At 37.7% G+C, this 21924-nt stretch overlaps 2 protein-coding genes and 2 non-coding genes across 5 annotated transcripts in view; 1 reads left to right on the plus strand and 3 right to left on the minus strand.

The window, feature by feature from the left end:
• LOC144662793 (uncharacterized) overlaps window positions 1-21924 on the minus strand; it is a 192926-nt gene that overhangs the window by 99342 nt on the left and 71660 nt on the right. The gene's annotated exons all lie outside the window — the stretch shown is intronic.
• Window positions 1046-21924, plus strand: part of LOC144662797 (uncharacterized) — a 208514-nt gene continuing 187635 nt past the window's right edge. The window contains exons 1-19 of one of the 2 annotated variants that reach the window (XM_078523733.1): window positions 1046-1827; window positions 5377-5754; window positions 7157-7411; window positions 7607-7873; window positions 8208-8501; window positions 8839-9150; window positions 10357-10392; window positions 10877-10996; window positions 11419-11440; window positions 11519-11579; window positions 11834-12086; window positions 12184-12294; window positions 12658-12848; window positions 12955-13077; window positions 13189-13259; window positions 13901-13941; window positions 14032-14128; window positions 14554-14653; window positions 15560-15922. In XM_078523733.1, coding sequence (XP_078379859.1) covers window positions 1761-1827; window positions 5377-5754; window positions 7157-7411; window positions 7607-7873; window positions 8208-8501; window positions 8839-9150; window positions 10357-10392; window positions 10877-10996; window positions 11419-11440; window positions 11519-11579; window positions 11834-12086; window positions 12184-12294; window positions 12658-12848; window positions 12955-13077; window positions 13189-13259; window positions 13901-13941; window positions 14032-14128; window positions 14554-14653; window positions 15560-15628 — 2868 coding nt within the window. In that variant the 5' untranslated portion in view covers window positions 1046-1760 and the 3' untranslated portion in view covers window positions 15629-15922. Of the gene's footprint in view, window positions 1828-5376; window positions 5755-7156; window positions 7412-7606; window positions 7874-8207; window positions 8502-8838; window positions 9151-10356; window positions 10393-10876; window positions 10997-11418; window positions 11441-11518; window positions 11580-11833; window positions 12087-12183; window positions 12295-12657; window positions 12849-12954; window positions 13078-13188; window positions 13260-13900; window positions 13942-14031; window positions 14129-14553; window positions 14654-15559; window positions 15923-21924 lie in introns of those variants that run through there. The other variant, XM_078523732.1, reaches the window with a different exon arrangement.
• Trnal-uag (transfer RNA leucine (anticodon UAG)) lies at window positions 9244-9317 on the minus strand. Its single transcript has one exon. It is a non-coding gene; the product is annotated as a tRNA-Leu (tRNA).
• On the minus strand, window positions 9525-9598 carry Trnal-uag (transfer RNA leucine (anticodon UAG)). The gene has a single exon. It is a non-coding gene; the product is annotated as a tRNA-Leu (tRNA).

Below are 21924 nucleotides of genomic sequence, written 5' to 3' on the forward strand. Positions count from 1 at the left end.
ATTCAAACGCTCTGCGCGCGCGTTACACGTTTCAACCCTTATGGGTTTCTGGTCATATATATTCTCGCTGATATTATTGTAATAAGGTGTTATTGTAAGTAGTATTGTTATTGGTAAAGTTGGTGTTGCTGTAGAAGTGGTGTATCTTGTAATGTGTTTTTTTAATGTACGTATTTTTAAAATATTACAAACGGAATAAGGTATAGCAATCAGGCAGGTGATGTTGTTTTGTTGATGCCCTGATTTCATCAGGAAACGTTCTGCGCACTTCTCGATCGCCTACTTGAATTTAGTACGTCCCTAGCTAATGTAACTCACTACTTCTGTTGTACATTACAACAAACAACTGGCATTGAAAGTAGTAAGTTGAAAAGACAACAAAGAAACTAAACTCATATAAAGGAAACAGAATTTAACTTTAAGGACAAGTTCTCTTCATCTTTGCAGATAAAATGGTCTTTAAAACATGGCCAGAAAGTGATTTCCGTGCCAAGGTTGCTGAAGATTACTATTAATGTAGTAATTAACTCGCAGAATTCTTTGCAGTTAAGCTGAGTAAAGAATGCTCTGGTGAACGAGTTTTGCTTTTCGCCCCTGCAACCACGATTTTCTTTTTTTCTCAACTTTGTTATGTCTCAGAACTCATGTAATAGACAAATTATTTCATCATAAGTTCGCATGTACAATTTGTATTTACTTGTTGTGATCATGAAGGATATTCAACTCGCTCGTTCGTTTGTTCTGTTATTCTTCACAACTCGTGACTAAAAATCGTACGCACTCACTTACCATGAAGAAATCGCTATTATAAAATTGAAAAGTGGCTTTTTTCTGTCCTTATACTGTAAAGCACAGAGAAATATCCATTTTCATGATTTATTGAAAGCAATATTAAACTGAACATTAACATAAAAATAGCCAAAATAGAAATATCTTCTATTATAGTATTCCTATTTAAAGCAACGTTTCATGGTTGAATGCAAACGTAACCGTTTTAGTGCCTCATTGCCTTTACATAACTGAATATAGACGAAAGCAATATTAAAGCGAACATTTACATAAACAATAACCTGCATTTTTCGCAAAGAAAAATTGCATAGCCTGCAGAACAGGCGGTTTATTTTGCGGGTCGTGGCGCGAAGTGCGAGTTTTTATTTTGCGGGCCGCAAAAAATAAACCGCATGTTCTGCAGGCTAAAAATTGCGTGGATCTTTATCCACGGACATTATCTGTTCGAAAAGCGGATAGTTTTCCTCGGAATTCCCTTTTCGAAAACTGTCCGCCCTAGGAAAATTGCGATCTTCAAGGAAGAGAGAATGTTACACATCAAAGTAATCATGTTGGTGTTCAAAAAATATTGCTTATCTGTTCAATATATTTGGTGCAATATTGATCTACAGTGCCCGACTACTATTGAAAACTACTTAAATTTCTTCTCAACAAACAAACAGAATTCGAACGTGATGTTCCTGAGCACTCATCGCCGAGGCTGACTCGTCCCTTGACGTCTCTTACGAGAAAATTGTAAGACGCAGGTGTGATGTCTTCTCATCATCTGGCGCCAAGAAAAGTCCTGGGACGAGTCAGTTGCTTATGCGTGACTGGAGTGACTCAAGCTACTGAAGTGTGACTCTTTTCAAATAAAGAAAGTATTGGTTGAGTACTTTTGCTACCAGAGCTGCGGCAGCAACTGCTTCCTTGAGTAGACCTCGCAACAACTGCAACATTAAGGCAATACGATTTTGTCACAGACAGTGAAAATGGGTGAAAACGTCCTTTCGTTAGGCTGCCTTTTACATGTAATCGTGTTAATACTTCCGCATTCAGGTACGTCTAAGAAATTTTAGTGTAGTTCATTTCGTTTTTAAAGGTCATGTAGTGGGAAAGTTGTTTACAGTTTTAAATTGGAGTAAACAGTAGCGTCTTATAAGATCAAGATCGTGAGCAAGGCCTTCCAGATAATTGGAAAGTAATTACAGACAACATTGTAGGGATTTATAACAAGACAGACGAACACGCGTACACAGCTCAGTGAAGTGCGCTCAACTAATCTCGACTAACGTCAGAACGAATCATTTGGCTCGATGTTTATCGAGCACCAAGACCTATTGACGGAAATTTAATGAGATTTCTTTAAACTAGTAACAAAGTGATGGCAAAATGATGAGTAGAACGTTCGGTTGTGAACGGCAGGCAGTTCAGTTATGAATGACAAGCCTGACCGCGCAATATACGCAATGCTGCTGACCGTCACAGCAACTGACCTGAACCATACATCCATATTTAGCAAGTCAATAGCCCAATTTCGATATACCCGGTATTAAAAACTCAGCCTAAACAGTAGACCTCAGGATGAGACTCCGGGGACTAAACAATAGAGTTTGTGGGTTTATTCCCTAGAGCCTCGTAGTGATGTCTATTGTTTTGTCTGTTTTAGGCTGAATTTTAAAATATCGAAATATCGCTATTTTCCGAAGTCGACACCACGAGGATCGCTTTCTCTTTCTTCGTTATTTAGTTATAGCTGATGTTTATGTAAGAGGTCGGTTTTTTTTGGTGGTTTTTTTTTTTATAGGCCGTATTTTTTTTTTTAGCCTTCTTCAGGTACAATGGAGTTTACATTGGAAGGTTTGTCTACATAGCCTGTATGTAGTGATTTCGGTATATTGCGAAACACCGGAAATACGTAAAACGAAATACCGGAAATATGTTGACAGTATAAAATTAAAAGATAAAATATGCTAAGCTCACAAAATAGCAATAAAATTGTACACGCAAATAAATTAATATGTTTCTTCACGAATGTTAAGACCATCGGGATCAATTGTTTTGCCTTTTAGAATCAAAAAAGCTTCCCTGGCCTTAAATTACGGATTGAGTCTCGGTTGGAGAAGATTTTTTCGATGGGGATTAATTGCATGCCATTAGTAGTGTGTATCGGTCTCTGCTTTTTAATTCAGTTTTCTGTATGTTAAACCGATTAGATCACTATTGTTCCAACTTATACCGGTAGGATATCGTAGATGGTTGCTTGCTTGAACTTATAATGATTTTTATGGACCTAAAATTTCCGCTAGTTTTGCTTGTGATTTTCCGTCTCCTAAAGAATTGAAAGGGAGTCAACTTTGGTATCAGCGCGGTACCTTCGACAGCCTGTCGGTTTCGTTATATTTTATTTTTTCAAAATACAAAACTGAAGATCCAATATCTATTTTAATTTCCGCCATAATTAGCACATACAAAAAAACAAGTTAACTTTCACAAACGTTACTTCGTAATTTTGTGTCATGAACTGCAAGGTAGGTTTATCTTTGTGACTTTTGTTGGGAAATCGGTTCTATAGTATACTTTTGTACAATAAACTTGATTAATAGGCCATTTCCGATATATTAAAATCTTAACTTGGCTTCGAGGCTTGGGGGAATAAAACAAAAGATATCACGTCGAGGTTAAGGTTCAGGAATGAATAAATCATTTCTTTTGTTTTATTCCCCCAAGCCTCGGAGCCAAGTTAGAATATTAATATAGCGGAAATGGCATATTCTCTTTCAAAGGATTTTTATTGGACACAAGCATGATAAAGAGGTAAATGTCAGCTTCGTCAATGTTTTAAACGCCATTTTGACCTAGAAAATAAAGTGAAAAGCAAGGTGATAGACTGTGAAATCGTGCTCCGATGTTCCTCTTATTTTCAGAGCTAACATTCTAATAACCTTTAATAGACTGATCCTTAATGTGGTTTACTTAAATGGTGGTTGTGGAAGGCGATAAGTTCTGCAAACATTGTGGATAAAACGATGTTGAAATGTTAAAATCAATAAAGAATTAATCTGTGATTCCATATGCGCGCTAAATGCGGAAAATGTTCGAAATCATTCGTACGACCCTCAGACAAAATTTTGAAAATCTTCGGAAATCGTCAAAAAAATCGTGATTAGAAGGTTTAATAAACAGAATAATACGGTTGCTTGGATATATGAAATTTATCTTCTCGTGTTCACTCGTGAGCTATCGATTTGAACACTCGAAGATAAATTTCATATCTCCGCGCAACCATGTATTATCCCCTATATATCCACAAAACACGAGTGAAATAACTATTATTTTATTTCAAAATCTGGGTTAAAATCACCTCGGTTATTGTTGTAGGAATTTTAAAAGCTGCACTTCTTTAGACCTTTTTTAATATTGTTAATTAATATTTCTAAAAAGTATGCGGACATTTCAGCGATTGTATGAAAAGGCGGCCAAACCGTTGGCGCGTTGATTAGTTTAAAGCTTAATGAAAGACATGAAGAAGGCAAGTAAGAGAAATTTTGAAATGGTTTAGGTTAACGGGGAGTTCCGAAATAGTTCCCGAGCTAAACATTATGTTTCTTGTACACTTTCTTCACGTTCACTGAAGATAAGGACAAAATCTACAAATGATTGATCTTAGCAGATAACTCACAGTCTTAAAGCTTATTGACCCGGTTTAAAATGCTTTTCCCTGCTGGAATTGATAAGCGTTCTCGAAATATATGGTAACAAAATTTTACTAAATTAGTCAGGTACTGCAAAAAGTTTGTTTAAACGTTTTGAACGAAGTTGATTTCGTTTTCGAATATTCCCTTCGACAGCATTGTTGTTTAATGCTGCTTTCAATTTTATGCTCTTAAGGCCTTGTCTTCCATGAGGTAGGGTAACCCTATCAGGGGTATCAAATGGTCTTTGCGAGCATTTGCGAGCATGCGAGAAAAGCGTTTTTCTTTGCGAGCACGAGCACTGACAAAAGTTAGCCTTGCGAGCAACGAGCACTTTTCAAAAAGTTACACCATTGAAAACCGAGCATGCGAGCACTTGTAAAAATGTGCGAGCACGAGCAAACGAGCACCCACTAAAATTTTGCGAGCATTGCGAGCACTGCGAATTTTAAATAATAAATAAATAAATTTTTTTTGGGGTTGCCCTGGGGGGGGGGCGGGGGGGCCCCCCCCATTTTGAGGGACCATTCATGACCCCTCCTATCTGCCTTGTTGACGCTATGCTAGCTAGGGATAACTCGAATAAACGAGTCTGCCGAGTCAACTTTATTTGCTACAAGAAGCAAAATATCATCAAAATGCCGACAAAATCAACGAATTGTTATTGACAAAAACATCGTTTTCGTTCAAAACTAGAAATTATTCTAGAATAACAGCTTTGCGACGAAATTTCCTATATAAATGATTGTCGCTACCATCATATCATAATTATGCAATAAATTGTGTTGAAAATTTACTAATATATTTTAGTCCAGTTCACCGTTCGTTTCCGAAAACAATATATTTTATTAATAAAAAAGTTTCTGTTTCAATCATTTATCTTTTACCATTTCTATTATCATTTTGTTTGCAGCAAGTCGGGTAATGTTTACCTCAAAGTATCAAGGAAAGTCTATAACAGGATTGCTTGGTTCGTCTGTAAACTTTACCTGGAGCTTCTCTGGTAATGTTGATAGAGTGAAATGGGGATTGAAGGAAGCCGGAAAAAATTACATTTCTGATAATGGATACCTAGTATCTCTAAGCAAGAGTGGCCTAGTTTCTCGTGTAGTCCCTAAAGAATACAGTGGACGTGTGAATGGAAGTCGTGAGGGCGACTCATTCTCTGGCGAGGTCATCTTTACGCTTCGGGCAATCGGAAGGAGAGATGAAAGATTCTACGGCTGCTCCCTAAAACCAGAAAATCCTATAGAGAGCTCTGTATTTGACCCTGTTCACTTGGTGGTTGAAGGTGAGAAAACGACCTCTTTCCTTTTTATGCTTTTCTTTTGAAAGAAAGTCTCAAAAGTTTTGTTGAGAGACAGCAATTTGAAGGACAGTGGGGAGTTATGTTAATGGTTTAAAATTCTTTTTTTAAATAGTAACAATGAATTTTGACAGATGTCATATTTTGTATTTTTGGTGAGGAGCACAGGTGTTCAGGTGTTTTCACAGCTCCCACATACACAACTGCATGGCCGTGAATCTACAACAGCGTAGTTTGTTCTAAGAATGATTTCCAGCTGGATATTATTCAAACAGATTTTTCCAATGCTCTTTCAAAAAGCCTGCTTCAAAAGTCCCATAAGACGTTCATAAAAGTTTTGCATTTAATGAAAAGCGTCTATTTGATCCCTTCACTGGCTACATAACTTTTCATTTCGGGGGTTAGTGCAAGCAGCATATTAACCTGAGATCATGCCCTCCCTCCCTACTTACCACTCCGGGGAAGGAGGGCATGATACATTTACTTGTCGAATCGTATGTAAAAAAAAACGGATTCTGGTTTTTCTTCTGATTGGTCGAGAAACAATACTAAATGAAGCGGTGTGGACTGATTGGCTGTAGTATTTCAACGAGACTTCCAGTCAAAAGCTGGTGCTAAGGGCTTAGACGAGGCGTGTTAATTTCAAGGACAATTTTTCTTCTACGTTAGCTGAAGACCTGACAAATTTCAAGTGTAATTCTCTGAATGCAGAACAGATAAAGTGTTCGACAATGCGTAATTTGTTTTCGTGACGGTGTTTTGGCAGTTCATCGAATGAGTTTAGGGAAAACCAATTCGCCAAACAATATTCCAGAGGTGTTGGAATGTTTACAGTGTTTACTTAAAAGCTGCACGATGCTATCCGCGCCGTGAAACAGCTCATCTGTAAATTCCTTTTTTGAGAGTTGTAAGGGACGGCGTCTATCGCTGATAAATATATATTCGCGAACGTCATTTCTCCCTGCTACTGAAAGCATTTTTATTTTAGTACGGCGAAGTTTTATTCAGGCTGTACATGTATAATTATTCTGCAGACGTTTTTCACGCCTCGAAGAAATCCGAGTCCCGAATTTGCCGCCATCTACAAAGAGTGGTTTGACAGTTCTACGACACCTTAGTTAATTTAAATTTGGGGGCGGTTGGCGGCCGGTTAAATAAATGTATCAGGCGTTCTTTTTCCCTCTCTCATCTTTGCAAGGGAAAAAACGCCTGATCGCAGGTTAGCAGCATATATGCTATATCAACAGTGGACTTAGTCAACAGTGCCTTGTGAAGTATTGTCAGACATAATCTTTGAAATCTTCGGTTTGCAGTATCTGACGATAAATCTTCTCAGCCACAGCTGAAATCTTTTTCAACATTGCTTTAAATAGTTATCTCCTTGCAGAGCTACCATTTATCAGCCAACTGTTATTAAACGGAAGTTTCACTGAGGGATCATCAGTCAATATCAGTTGTTCAGCGACTGGCAAACCAGACCCGGAAGTATCATGGATGCGAAATGGACAAGTCAAAAGTTTCGGAAAGAAAATAGCATATTTGAACTTCGACAGAATTAAAAGGACAGATGATGGACTGTACACATGCCAAGCTAACAACTCAGCAGGAACAAAAAGACACAAAAAAATCCTGCTGGTTCGCTGTGAGTCAGAAATATTTTAATCTCTAGATAGCAATTAACATTTCTTACAAAACAAACCCTCATAAAATGTCTTAAATTAGGCATTGACTTCAAGCAATGTCAACGACAGGGGTGTTTCTTTCCCCATTAAATTTTCTTCTATTATCAAATAACTTTAAGCAAAAGCAAACCAATTTTTTGCGTTACCTTTTATAGACCCGGCAGAAATACTAAATGTTACTTTATCAGCTGCTAGTTCTTGGATTGGTCAGACAGTGACGTTGAAGTGTGTGTCAGATGGTGTCCCTACACCAACACTCACCTGGTACAAACCTGATGGAAATGAACTAAACACAGTCACAGCTAAAGAAAGCACAGTAAAGGTGACGATAAATGATGAGCAAGATTTTGGCGAATACAAGTGTGTCGCCTACAATGGCCTTGATCCTTTAAATGACGCCTCGATGCTACTTGAACAGATAAGTATGTGACGGCTGGAGAAAAGTCCGTTATAATGCCTGAGGTTCGGAAGACCATTGTTTGGAACCAGTAAAGATAGAATAGAATGTCCCAAATAATGGACGTTTAAACTTGCAAGATTTAAATCCGGAAAGGGGAGATTTTATCCCTAGTTATCTTGGGTTTCCAGATTGATAGAGGTGGCGAGCTTTCATGTAGCCAAACAAAGGGGTACTATTGTCCGTTTTCCCTGCTGCCACGCTAAACGCTTGGAGTTATATGACACATCATATGAACGTTGTTTCGAACAGAAAGGTATACTGATAGAAATCAAATTTCCTCTTTTGATAATCATTAGAAGAACCAGGCTTCCCGGTCATCATATCTTCAGCTTCAGACATTCAAGCCACTTCACTGACATTAAAATGGACTGCACCAGCTGATGATGGAGGGAGTCCTATCACAGCATACCGAGTTGTAATACAGAAGGGTGGCACTGAGATAAAGAATGAGAATGTTACTGACCCTGGTACAACAAGTTTGCCTGTTGGAGGTCTTGAAAGAGATACCGAGTACAGTGTGAAGGTGTTTTCCAGGAATGCTGTGTTTGAAGGTACAGCTGCGAAAAAGACAATCAGGACAAAGATGGAAGGTAAAATTTTCAGCGGCTTTCACTAACTGAATGTCCAACCAAAAGGGATATGTAGCTGACTTAACACCCAATAATTTTATTACAGTGTTGTCCATTGTTCTGAAATTTATTTCATAGAGAGTGGTGTAACATTTTTGTCACACAATTGCCTCTGTTACACAAGACTTTTTTCAAACACAAGTACATGCGGTTTATTAACATGACGGATCAACAATCAGCCTTCACTAAATGGGCACAAAATGGTGACACCAAGCATAACGTAATGTGATAATTATGCGTTCGTGAAATTCCCTTTATCCGACTAACAGGACAATTTTTTATCCTTTTTATCCATCAGGAATACCCGAGACACCAGACATTATAAACATGCCTGCGGAGGTACAGAGTGATGAAGTGGCCTTAAAATGGAAAAAGCCAGTCAGCAATGGAGCGGACATTACACAATACACTGTATATATACGAAACGTTAGTAGTAACGGTACCGTAGGAGACTGGAGACAACTTGAGGTCATTCATGATGTCTCTGTTCATGAATATGTCGTCACACTTAAAAAGGGTCAGCGGTACGAGTTTGCTGTGACTGCGACTAACAAATATGGAGAGAGTTTGAAAGAACAGAAAAACATAAAGGGAACCAAAGTTTTAGGAGGTGAAGTAATGGGAAATTAACTCTTCTTATTGCAGATTGAGTAACAAAGAGATTAAATAAGATTTAAATGGCATTAAACTCGGAAAAATCCCGAGTTCCAGATGGGATTTGAACCCACGACCCTCCGTGTTCTAGGACGGATGCTCTAACCACTGAGCTACTGGGACTCTGTGGTGAGCAAGGGTGAAATGTTGGCTTTTGACTGGAACCGCATCACGCGGTCACACAGCCAAATGATGACTGGCACATATGACTCATAACTGTATCACACAGTCACATTAAGGCAAATCAAAGATGCAACCAACCAACCTCCAAAGTGAGTAACAAAGATATTAAATAAGATTTAAATGGCATCAAACTCGGAAAAAATTCCGAGTTCCAGATGGGATTTGAACCCACGACCTTCCGTGTTCTAGGACGGATGCTCTAACCACTGAGCTACTGGGACTCTGTGGTGAGCAAGGGTGAAATGTTGGCTTTTGACTGGAACCGCATCACGCGGTCACACAGCCAAATGATGACTGGCACATATGACTCATAACTGTATCACACAGTCACATTAAGGCAAATCAAAGATGCAACCAACCAACCTCCAAAGTGAGTAACAAAGATATTAAATAAGATTTAAATGGCATCAAACTCGGAAAAAATTCCGAGTTCCAGATGGGATTTGAACCCACGACCTTCCGTGTTCTAGGACGGATGCTCTAACCACTGAGCTACTGTCGTGGGTTCAATATCTCACTTTGGAGGTTGGTTGGTTGCATCTTTGATATGCCTTAATGTGACTGTGTGATACAGTTATGAGTCATATGTGCCAGTCATCATTTGGCTGTGTGACCGCGTGATGCGGTTCCAGTCAAAAGCCCACATTTCACCCTTGCTCACCACAGAGTCCCAGTAACTCAGTGGTTAGAGCATCCATCCTAGAACACGGAGGGTCGTGGGTTCAAATCCCATCTGGAACTCGGAATTTATTCCGAGTTTGATGCCATTTAAATCTTATTTATTGCAGATTATTCCTTTAACTAGTTTTTTTTTCTGATTTTTTCTGTTTGTCCTAAAACGAAATGAGTAAGATGCTCCAATTCTGCTATAGTAATGCCTTAGACAATTGAAGTTATTTTATCTTTGATTACTGTTCAACTACCTTAGTTGTGTGCACGTTCTTCCAAACTAGTTTTTTGTTCGTTTTGGTGTTTACAGGGTCCACTAAATCGACTGCAAGCCAGAATGAAGCAGGTAAGCTGTGTATCAAAAAACTTGTACCCAATAGAGCTCAGCCTGAAGTTTGGAGGGAAAATTTTTATTGTCAAAACTCCTTGTTTTTTGAATTTTTTGGAGCTGTGTTTGAGCAAAATGGAGCTGCACAAACAGGCATTTTGACAAACAAAAGCCACTACGAAGAAACAAGGAGTTTCGAGTATTTAAATTTTCCCGCCAAACTTCAAGATGGCGGAGTTCAGTTGTCGAGTTTTGGGAAAGATTTCGTAGGGTTAAAGCGCACGTTGGAGGCTGAAATTTTGGTGAATAACATATCTTTGTGTAATCTTTTTAATGGCGTAAAGAAAATAAATGGCCATTCTGGAGTGAACTTCTCCTTTAAAATCAAATAAGAATTTATGTACAAGTAGACGTCATGCAATTATCTTCGAGATAACTAGTTTGCAGGCATGCTACTTAAATAGCGGAAACAAATATTAATTTCAAATGTTATAACCCACAGTTGTTAGATGCGACAGGAAATTGGAGATTCTTCATGCTGTTTATCTCAGTATCATAATCTTATTGGTGATAATCATTGTTGTAATCAGTGTTATCAGCTGGAGAAAGCGTCAAATTCAAGGTAATTCTTTGAATTCACTATTTACACATGCTTTGCTAAAATACAAACTAACAAAGTTTTTAAGTCCTTAAACTACGTCCTGTTCTGTTAATATTTCACGAATGGCAACCACCGGATCTTTGCTTAGTGGCAACATACACAGTGAGCAAGTGAATGTTCCTCTTTTACTCATGGATCCTTGTTACTATTGATACTGATCGCTTTACTTAAATAAGGTTAACTATCTACAAGATCCTGATACCACTGCGTCACACCGTTTTTTCCTGAAGTACTTCCAACCGTTTTACTTTGCTAAAAAGGCTAACAGGGATCCTTTATGGCGTCGTGAGACAGGCGAAATGCTAGTAAGGATATTGGTTATTGTATAACCCATTCGTTTTCTTTACTTATTTTCTTTCTAACAACACGTTCTTGCTTTTCAGCAATCTTCAAACGCGGAAAACGGTGAGTACAACAGTCAAACTTTGGTGATCACAAAATAACAAATTTACTTATAGCTTTTTTTAATAAACTGTTTCTCAGGAAAAGGCCTTCTAATCCCAGTGTTAGCAGATCATCATCGCGTGCAGATTCCATTCAAATGGTAAGTTCTTTTAATTTCTCTTTCAGAATAGTTCGCGGAGAAAGCCATTTTATGACACACAACGAAAACTTTTAACAAGAGAAGTAGGTTGGCAAAAAATGTTGCCTTTGGAGACAAAATGCTTTCACATCATTTGCGAATTTAAAGCTCAGCTCCTATCAGAGATAATTTTGGTTCACATAGTTTTCAGCCGGACCTTACATTAATTCTTTGTTATTTGGTTGTTATCCTAACGTTTTACTGTTTATTCCTAGACTACTGTTGTCCAGCAGGAAGCAAATGCTCAGTCAATAGAAACAAGTGAAGTTACCAGCACAAATTACGAGATTCCTAACAGCAGTGTTTACATGCCGCTTCATCCTTCAACAAGAAGCTGGGAGATCAGACGAGAGCAAGTCAATATCATTAAAAATATCGGAAAGGGAGCTTTCTCCCAAGTTGCTAAGGCAACAGCAAGGAACATCCATGGCAACCAAGATGTGACTGTGGCTGTGAAAATGTTGAAAGGTTATCTCATTAAACTGTGAAACTGTGACCTTTATTAGATTCGATTGATTGATCGCAATGGGCTGATACTTTTCTTGAATTTATTTGCTCCAAATAGAAAATGCTCCTGACTCAGACAGAAAGGACCTGCTTTCAGAACTTGAATTGATGAAAAAACTGAAGCCTCATCCTCATGTGATTAAGTTGTTGGGATGCGTAACAGAAACTGGTAAAAGAAATACAGATTAACTTTAATAACAACTTTTACTAAATCACGTTAGAACTTAAAGCAAAAACCGCTTCTGGAGCCATATTAAGAACTTGAACTCAGTTATACAATATTCTGTGTTGGTTGAAACAGACGGCATATTCGAAAAGTAAGAACGCCCAAATATAAATATCTACGTTTTGAAGGTTGTAAAATGAACGATACGTATGTATGCTGTTAACATTGCTTCAAAATATGTCCTCCCTCGACTCATAAGCTCTTAATCAGGAAATTTAGTTGAGGCCTATGTTTCTCTACAATTCGATGAAATCTTGACTGTATTCCTATTATACTTATATGTTAACGACATTTTTTTTATTTTAGATCCATTACTGGTCCTTATTGAGTATGTGCCGTACAGTGATCTGCTGGGTTATTTGAGGAAGAGTCGTGGGCTCAATGACACGTACTTTAATAACACGGATAGAAAGCCGAAAACTAATTTAACTTCACAACAGTTGATGAGCTTTGCATGGCAGATAGCTGATGGGATGACTTATTTGTCGTCAAGGAAGGTAAACATCTATAATAGTATGAATTCACCGATTGGTAGCAAACGAGAAAAACATATCAAAAAACAAGGACGGTGGCAATTTTGTTATAATGACATTTTTCTTTCAGATAATCCATCGTGACTTGGCGGCCAGAAATGTTCTTGTTGGTGAAGGAGAGAAGTGTAAGGTGACAGATTTTGGGATGGCGAGGACTGTTCACCAGGATGATATTTATACCAAACAAAGTCGGGTAAGTCTCCCCCATTCCCGAACGTTCTCAATACATTATCTTGATCTGTCGTATTTTTTTTCTAATTGAGGCTGTGATAGGATAAGACAAGTAAGTCTGTTTATCTTCCAGGGTCGTCTTCCTGTCAAGTGGACTGCTTATGAAGCTCTGTTATATGGAACATACACAACACAAAGTGATGTGTGAGTGCTGAAAACTAAATAATAATTCTCTCTTCTCCTAATTTACTTATAAGCTGCCCATCATACCAATTAACATGAAGGGAAGTTTATATTTTTTTGTAAAATAAGATATTTTATGGATTTTTACACGAGTGCCACTGACGAGTAATGCTATCACCAGGTAGCCATACGATAGGGGAGGAGGCGAAGTGATCAAACCAGAACAATGTTTGAGGGGAAGAGGAAGAACGAAGAGGGACACTGACTATTTTAGCTTGTCGATGGAAACAACGCTAAGTAATTCCCGGGATAACCTTCACGAATACTCTTATGATTGCTATTACTGTTGTTATCTTAATTTAACTTTTGCTCTATGTTGTTGCTCAATCTTTTAGCTAATTTGAACACATTGCGGTACGTAAAAATGGACATATGGGCACAACTCTCTTTAGTCCTCAAGGAATAACCCTTTCCCCTATATTCCCCTGTACGGCCCAAAAAGAATTCATAAAAACGTTTGTTTGAAATTGTGAAGGTCTAGTACGACCAAGTAGTGCAGTCTTTTCTCGCTATCGTCCTTGTTTTCTCTCTACTATCCGTCCCCCACTGCCAACTCCTTCCTATACCGTTTAAGCGTTACTCATGTTTTTTTCTTTTCGCAGATGGAGCTATGGTGTCCTTTTGTACGAAATTCTTACCATAGGTTAGTCCAGCTACACAACATTTCAATAATAAATTAAACCATACATGATGAAAACCATGCATTCACTTTACCCTCGATTGTTTCATCTAGGTGGATCTCCATATCCGGGAATTCACGCTCGACAAATCGCCAGAAAACTTCAAGAAGGATTCAGAATGCCAAAACCAAAACATGTGGATAACAAAATGTAAATACATTGTTGTTGTTGTTGTTGTTGTCATTCTAAATTTTTTTGAAAATGAAATAATGTCTTTTCGAATTTTTTCCCCCGGCCAAAAAATGACAAACATAACAACAACTTTTTGTCTTGTTAATTTGTTCTACTCTTTAATCTCCATTTAGTATTTTACATCTTTATATCAAAATTATTCTTTTAGGCATTACACTTTACTATCAAAGTGCCTCTCTCCACACAAGTGGCCACAAGCTCCGGCCTGATGGCCACTAGGCTCGAACGCAGACTTTACCTACCTTTAATATTAAACATGTTTATACCAAAATTCTGAGCTTTCTATTAGGACGATTGTGTTCGCAGATGATCATTTCTGAACAGGGTACCACTCTCTAATTTTGTTTTCTTATCGCTCGCTGATCTTGTTTTCTGTTGATTAGATATCAGATTATGCTGAATTGTTGGGAACAAAACCCAAGTGATCGACCAACCTTTCCTAAACTTAAAGAGACGATGAAAGACATGGAGAGAAACCACAAGGTAAACATCATAAAATTATATATTCTGTTTGGAACAAAAAATGTAACTAAAAGAAACATATTCTAGTTCTGTACATGTCAGTTGAGAAACACCGCGAGAAACGACGAGAAGAGTAAAGGGTGAGGGTTCTCATCCTTTCATCTTTTTTTTCAGTTGTCCACGTGCCGTTTCTCTCACTACTGCCTAACTAATCGAACGCCAGGAACATCATCATCATCATCATCATCATCTATTCCTATCTGTCCCATCGGGGGTATGGGGCGTCATCGATTGCTTTCCACTTCTGGCGACCCCTAGGCTGCCCTTTTGCCTTTGCACAAAGTCATGTTGATCTCCGTCTCGGTCTTTCTAGACGCTTATGCGCCATCTAATTTTAGGTCTTTTATGTTTCCGTGTGCCTTAGGGTTCCAATCCATCGCATGGCGCGCTAATTTCCTCTCACCCTGCCTTATTGTATGACAAATCCATCTCCAGCGTCTTCTCCTTATGGTGGTAATGCTCGGCTTTTGACCAGTTCATATCCACAAATCTTTGTTGGTAATCACCTCAGATTAACATACTCCCAGAATTGAACGCTAGGAACAACCTAAACTAAATGTCGACTAATATTCTCCATACAACTCGTAATCGAATTGACCTTTTTTCGCCACTAACATTTCCCAATTACGTTCAACGTCTTTGTCTCAATATGAAGAAGGACTCTCAGTTCCAGTGCCTAACATCATTTATTTTAGATCCCAAATTGGCGCAATTAATTGGTGCGAAGGCAAAATCATCGCTGCTAATTTATCTTTGTGTCGCTTAGCTAAGAAGAATTTAGGATGTCAGTCAACTAAAATCACCTTTAGTGAAAACTTTTAAAATAGCTATAACACAACTAAACTTCGATATATTTTGCTGTTGCAGACATACATCAACCTTAGAGAGTATGACAACAGCTTGTACGACAACATGGAGGATCTTACAACTGAATAACAAGTAGTGCAAGAGACGACATCGTACTATTACTCGGGTGTAAAACTCAATCAGAAATGACAGCAACCTCTAAAACCGGATTATAAGTCCTCCTAGTTATAAGCACATCTTTCTGCCAACAGAGAACAAACAATATTCCGTGGCCCAGGCGAGTACCAAGCCGACATCCGGGTCATAGCAAAAAATGTATTTGAAATAAAAAAGTAGCCATTAAATAAGTGTTCAAGTAGAGTGCTATCAAAAAGTTTAATCGCACTGGTATTTAAATTCTTATAACATATCACTTGTAAGAGTCTCCATGTTGATTCTATAGGAAAATTCATTACCTGACGAGGGAATTCCGCGTTAAATTTCACGCGAAAAACCGATATCGCACGAATCGCGAAGCGATGAGTGCGATATCGGTTTTTCAAGTGTAATTTAACGTCAGGTGGAATTCACGAGTCAGGTAATGATTTTCCTTGAATCGCATAGCCTTTTTAGAATTGAAAGAAAACCCAATTTCTTCTTTGTTTATGGCTGAACGCGCGCTCAGGAAGCCATTCCAAATCAACTGTCATGAGCCAGCGAATCACAGTCAAGCTAAAATCGATCACAAAACTTCATTTGAACCTCGCGGTCGACACTGAACCATCGTTTTTCAACGTTTTCAAGTTTTCGTCTCATCAACATAAGACAAACTTATGAAATCTTTTATCTCTTCGGCCTGTGAAAGAAGTAGACAACACTCATCCGTAGTGAAAAGCACTGAACATTCAACAACTTCAAGTAAAGGAGGCGTGGAACGATGAAGTAAGTACCTTGGGATACCTTAACAATTAAAATTCGACATTTATAAGTTAAAGGTCTAAGTCCATCGCAGACAATTTCTAGGAATGAGCAAGGCTGCTTTCGAAAAACCCGCTATTAGCGGGTCGCTTCGCAAGCACATTTAATAGTTCGCTGGTTCGCTGTGTGCACGTTTTGTTCATTTCCAGAAAGCACTTTTTTTGCGTCGTGAGTATCATTTAAAGAATGTAAGAAGTCATTCTCTACCAAAAGTTTGGAGCTTTTCACTGCAAAGCAATTTCTATAAAACTATCTTTTGTTTTAATCGAGTTTACAGCACGCAGTAATGGTCATAATTTGTTTTCTTTCGTTTCGTGTAGATTTTATTATACGAACATGGCATTACTGTCGAACTATCAACAGTATTTAATACTTTAACAAAATAAACAGCTGTTCTTTTACACGAGAAGTTTGTAGTATTTATTTCTTTTAACGTTTCAACAGTGGTATGTAAGAGTAACTGCTATTTACTCGCGAGTTTGTCCATACGGTACGGACATTTTTATTTTCCGTTTCACTCATGCGGTGAAAGAAAATGTTTAACTGCTGCTCGTAAGAAAGCCGTAATTGAAACTTAAACAAGGAAAATCTTCTGCTTTCTCACTTCGGTCAGGTTTTTGCTTTGTAAACGGGGAAAATAGTTTTGAAAACATGAATCGATTCCAATTTTGCGTACGTTGCTATGTGAAGCTACGCATTGCTACGGTGTAATATCGCTCAACCTCGCTTGCAAGTCGCAATTCCACTCTGAATACCTCGCCTCGATAACCAATCAGATGGCGAGAACTCTCTTAGCTATGCGATTCTAAACTGAATATATGAATATATACATTTTAAGCAAATGAAAGACCATCGCAGTAATGAACTCAACTTAAGCAGTTGAGAAAAGCAAGCCTGAAAAAAATTCAGGCTTGAACGGGAATCGAACCCATGACCTCTGCGATACTAGTGCGCGCGCTTTAACCAACTGAGCTATCAAGCCAACTGGGAGCTAGTCACTTGCGAGTTCGTAATATACCCGTGGATGGAGAAGATATGAAATGAATTTATGAAATTCATATATTTGTACTTAAAATGTAAGTAGTATTGTTGTAAAGTTAGTGTTGCTGTAGAAGTAGGGTATCTTGTAATTTGTTCTTAATGTGCGCTTGTTAAAAATATTAAAAACGGAAAAAGGTATGGCAATCAGGCAGGTGATGTTGTTTTGTTGATGCCCTGATTTTATCAGGGAACGTTCTGCACACTTCTCGATCGGCTGCTTGAATTAGCACTTGTCTGGCAAAGGTAACTCACCACTTCTGTTGTACATTACAACAAACAACTGGCATCGAAAGTAGTCAGTTGAAAAGACACTGAACAAAGAAACTGAACTAATATAAAGGAAACACAATTTAACTTTAAGCTCTCTTCATCTTTGCCGACAAAATGGTCTTTAACCCTTTGACACCCAAATTTTTCCAAAAAAAACGCTTTTTTTAGCCGCTAAACTGAAATTTTGGTACTATGGTCTTGGATTTACCTCAAATTTCCTAAAGAAGCACTTTTTTACACTTAAGCAACATTTTGATAAAGATTCTGTGTAAAAACGTACAATATATTTTTTTTACTTTGGTGCATGCGCATAAGCCAAAATTTGGACCGTGACGGCAGGTTTGCACCACTAAAGCGCCAGAGGCGAGCAAATACTCTGCAAAACGTCTAATAATCAAAAGCTGGTGGCCAGATGGAATCGGCATTCTTGTTTTATACATTCTTGTTTTTGTTGTATACTTGTATTCGTCTTACAATCAACCTCCAGATAACTGGTTTACAGCAGGCATGCTACTTTAAAAGAGAGGAAACAAATATTAATTTGAAATGTTACAACCCACAGTTGTTAGATGCGACAGGGAAGTGTTTATCTCAGTATCATAATCTTATTGGTTATACTCATTGTTATAATCAGTGTTATCAGCTGGAGAAGGCGTCAAATTCCAGGTAATTCTTTGTGTTCACTCTCTACAATTTTTTGCTAAAATAAAATTTTAGAAAGTTGTTAAGCCGTTTAACGTACCTCCACCTATCTGTTTATTTGTAATGAAACCATCGGAGCTTTGCTCATTGTTTAGACGGATTCCGCTGAAAGGTTGAGAAATGAGTGCAAAAATTAAGTACCAAAAACCTACCCATAGCACGGAAACATTTTTTTAAATTACTTCTTCACGCCGGTTTAAATGTGTCTTTCTGAAATGGGCAATACCGCTGGAAATTGTAGCCTGAAGGCTCCATTTATTCCTTTGGGTATAAGTTTCGGCAGCCACCGAAAACGTGTCGCACAACTTCGGTTTTATTCGTTTCTAAAAAGGTGAGATATTTTGGAAGAAGCCACCCAAGTGACTTCAAAAGACGGAACAATAGAGCAATTAAGCTACCTTGAGGGAATGGAGTTGTGAACGTATCCTTTTGTTCTTGACTTGTCATTGAACTTCCGATAACCACTATAGACATTTTGCAGATTTAAGTCTTTCGCGATGTATTTTTCGCTTTTATGTTTATTAAAAAATAAAGAGCTTCTTGAGAGCTTTAAAAAGAGACCTTGAACGAGCTATTTTGATCGTTGTAGGCGATTTTAGTTTTGTTTTCGCCGAGCGCGTAGCGGCGGCTCATTCACACAGAGTTAATTATGCGTATCCAAATTCTGACACATGTTTATGCCCAGACAGCTCCTAAAACGCGTCTTATTGATTTAAAATTTTGCTTCTGCATGTTGCTGGTGTTTTATCCGAAGCGTTTTAAGTGCAAATAAAAGAGATTTTAATCGAAGACAATTCTCTATATCTAAGCTGAGTGATCACTTTGTTTTTGAAACCCGATCCCGTGTCGTCTATGAAGTAAAATTGTATCCCGCACGGCCGCAGAATAAAAAAACAAACGATGGATTTGATTTGATTTTTTTATTTTTCTCCACAAAAATGCGGGTGAAACATTGATTTATAATTTTGTGAACACAGAAAACTCTTTAAGCGTTATCTACGCGTTTAATTTTCCTAGCCTTCGGTGAGAATGTGTAATGTGAAACCGTGCTACACGCGCGCCAAGTTTTAATATTTTTCGCCGAAAATTGTAAAGCTTACTAAATATAATCTTCGCTTAACTTTATTGTGTGTCACGCCAAACTTTTGATTTACGTTAAACAATTATTTAGTAATTGAAAAGAAACGCATTTGTTCAGTTTCGATTCGACTGAGTGTGCTTAAATAAACGAGCTGTCTTGCATAATGTCACTCGTCTAAATGTCACTATAGTCACGCAAAAACCACGGCCGATCGAATAAAATATCCCAAACAACAAAGGCAAGTGTACAGTGATTAAAGAGTTCTGTTTTATTTCTATGTGGTTTTCCTTTTTACACAATTCCTCGCTTTGTTCGCATCGAAAATATTTTCATTCGGTAAAAAGAAAATATACTTTACTTTGTTTAGTACGCGAACTTGCTTTGTTTATCTTTGCGCGCGTCCACTCGCTCTTAAAACTTTTGCAGTTTTTAAGTAAATACGTGAATTACATTTCTAGCATTGAAAGTGATAGAAAATAAAATCAGTCAAGCAGATTCCCCGGAGATATTTTTCAGTCTGTTAACAAAAGAAATACTTCCCACCTACATCAAAGATGTTGCGCTCCTCACGATCTTCGGAAGCATGCCGGCTTGTCGGCAAATAGATCAGAATGAATAAGCAATGAGTTAAAACAATAGCTTGAATATATGAATGCTTAATAACCTCAAAATTTGAGGTACACATTTAAACCGGCGTGAAGACGTAATTTGTGATACTGTTTCAAAGATCTTATTAAAATTCATTTGTGTTAGTGACCCCGTGGTTAAATTCTAAATTAAATAGTTAAATTAATTAATTAGTTTTTTTTTTTTTTTTTTTTGCTGAACCGTTCCAAAGTTTTTTTTTTGCCCCTTTTGCTTCCTTTTTTTCTGCCTTCTTATTCTCCTTACTTTCTACTCTTCATATCCTTTCTTTTGGCCAAAAAAGTTTTGACGTTATCATTGGAAAACACTGAAAAGGGGACCTTGACCAATTACAGGTTTATTGGCCTGTTTAAGCAACGATTTTGCACCAAAAATGGATTGTGCTTTTCTTTGATTAGCTCTGTCAGAATGCAACCGATATTCAAAATGAACATTCCTGTAGAAAGGTCGATCCAAGCTCTGTCAGATTCTTATCACGAAATTCCACTGACGCGCTTATTGATGACGTCACAAGTGAATCAATGATTGCACCTCCAAAAAGCGCCTGAATGCGCGTTTAGGAGTGAAAGGGTTAAAAACTAAATCGTTTTCTTGCGAAAATTCACATTTTTGAAGACGTGACCAAAAAATGTTTCCGATCATAACAACAACACTACCTGGAACTGAACCTTCTTCACGGTACACATGGTCAGTTGATAATTCGTTTGCAACTCGTGAATAAAACCCGCTGCACTTTTTGTGAAGTAATATATATACAAACTCCTCGAGTAAAAATCACGATATTTTTCGCTTATGAAAAATGTACGAGCAATCACAACCTTCTACTATTTTTTCGTTCGGATTGTCCCGTCAATTACGTTGGTAGTTTACATCTATCATGGCTTACAAACATATTTTGGTAAATTTTCTTAAATGTGGAGAGAAGAATTCAAGACACAGAGAACAACTGTCAACATTGAATGTAGGTAATGGTGATTCATTCGCTCGTTTAGTTATATAAATATGGTCAGAAAGTGATTATCGTGCCAAGTTTGTGGTAGATTACTTTTAATGTATAAATTAAAGTCGCGGAATTATTTTCACTTAAGCGGAGTATGTTTGCTTTTTGCCCCTGCGACCGCGATGTTCATTTTTTTACTCAACTTTGTGATCTCTCAGAACCCATGTAATAGACAATTATTTGATCATAAGTTTGCATGTACAATTTGTATTTACGTGTTGTGAAGGATATTAAACTAGCTCGCTCGTTTGTTCTGTTATTCTTCACAAATCGTGACTAAAACTAGTACATGCTCACTTACCATGAAGTAATCTCTATATATAATTGAATAGCGGCTTTTGCCTCTCCTTATACTGTATAGCACAGAGAAAATAATATCCTTTTACATGATTTATTGCCAAGACATAAGTAATAAAGACGTACGAAAGCAATACTAGCAATACTAGCCTGCATTGTGAGTATCAAAAATAGATATATTTCCTGTTAAGTCTATTGTATTACTCCTATCTAAAAGAACGTTTTATGGATGAATGCAAACGCATCCGTTTTAATGCCTTATTGCCTTGGACATAACCAAAAATAGACGAAAGCAATATTAAAGCGAACATTTACATAAACATTAACCTACATTTTGCGCAAACAAAAACTGCATGGATCTTTATCCGCGAACAATATCTCAATATCTGTTCCGAGAAGCGGATGGATAAAATTTCTTCGAACTTGTCCTTC

Source organism: Oculina patagonica, chromosome 8, assembly GCF_052425735.1.
Source record: "Oculina patagonica isolate OP01 chromosome 8, crgOcupat, whole genome shotgun sequence".
Taxonomy (NCBI): Eukaryota; Metazoa; Cnidaria; class Anthozoa; order Scleractinia; family Oculinidae; genus Oculina; species Oculina patagonica.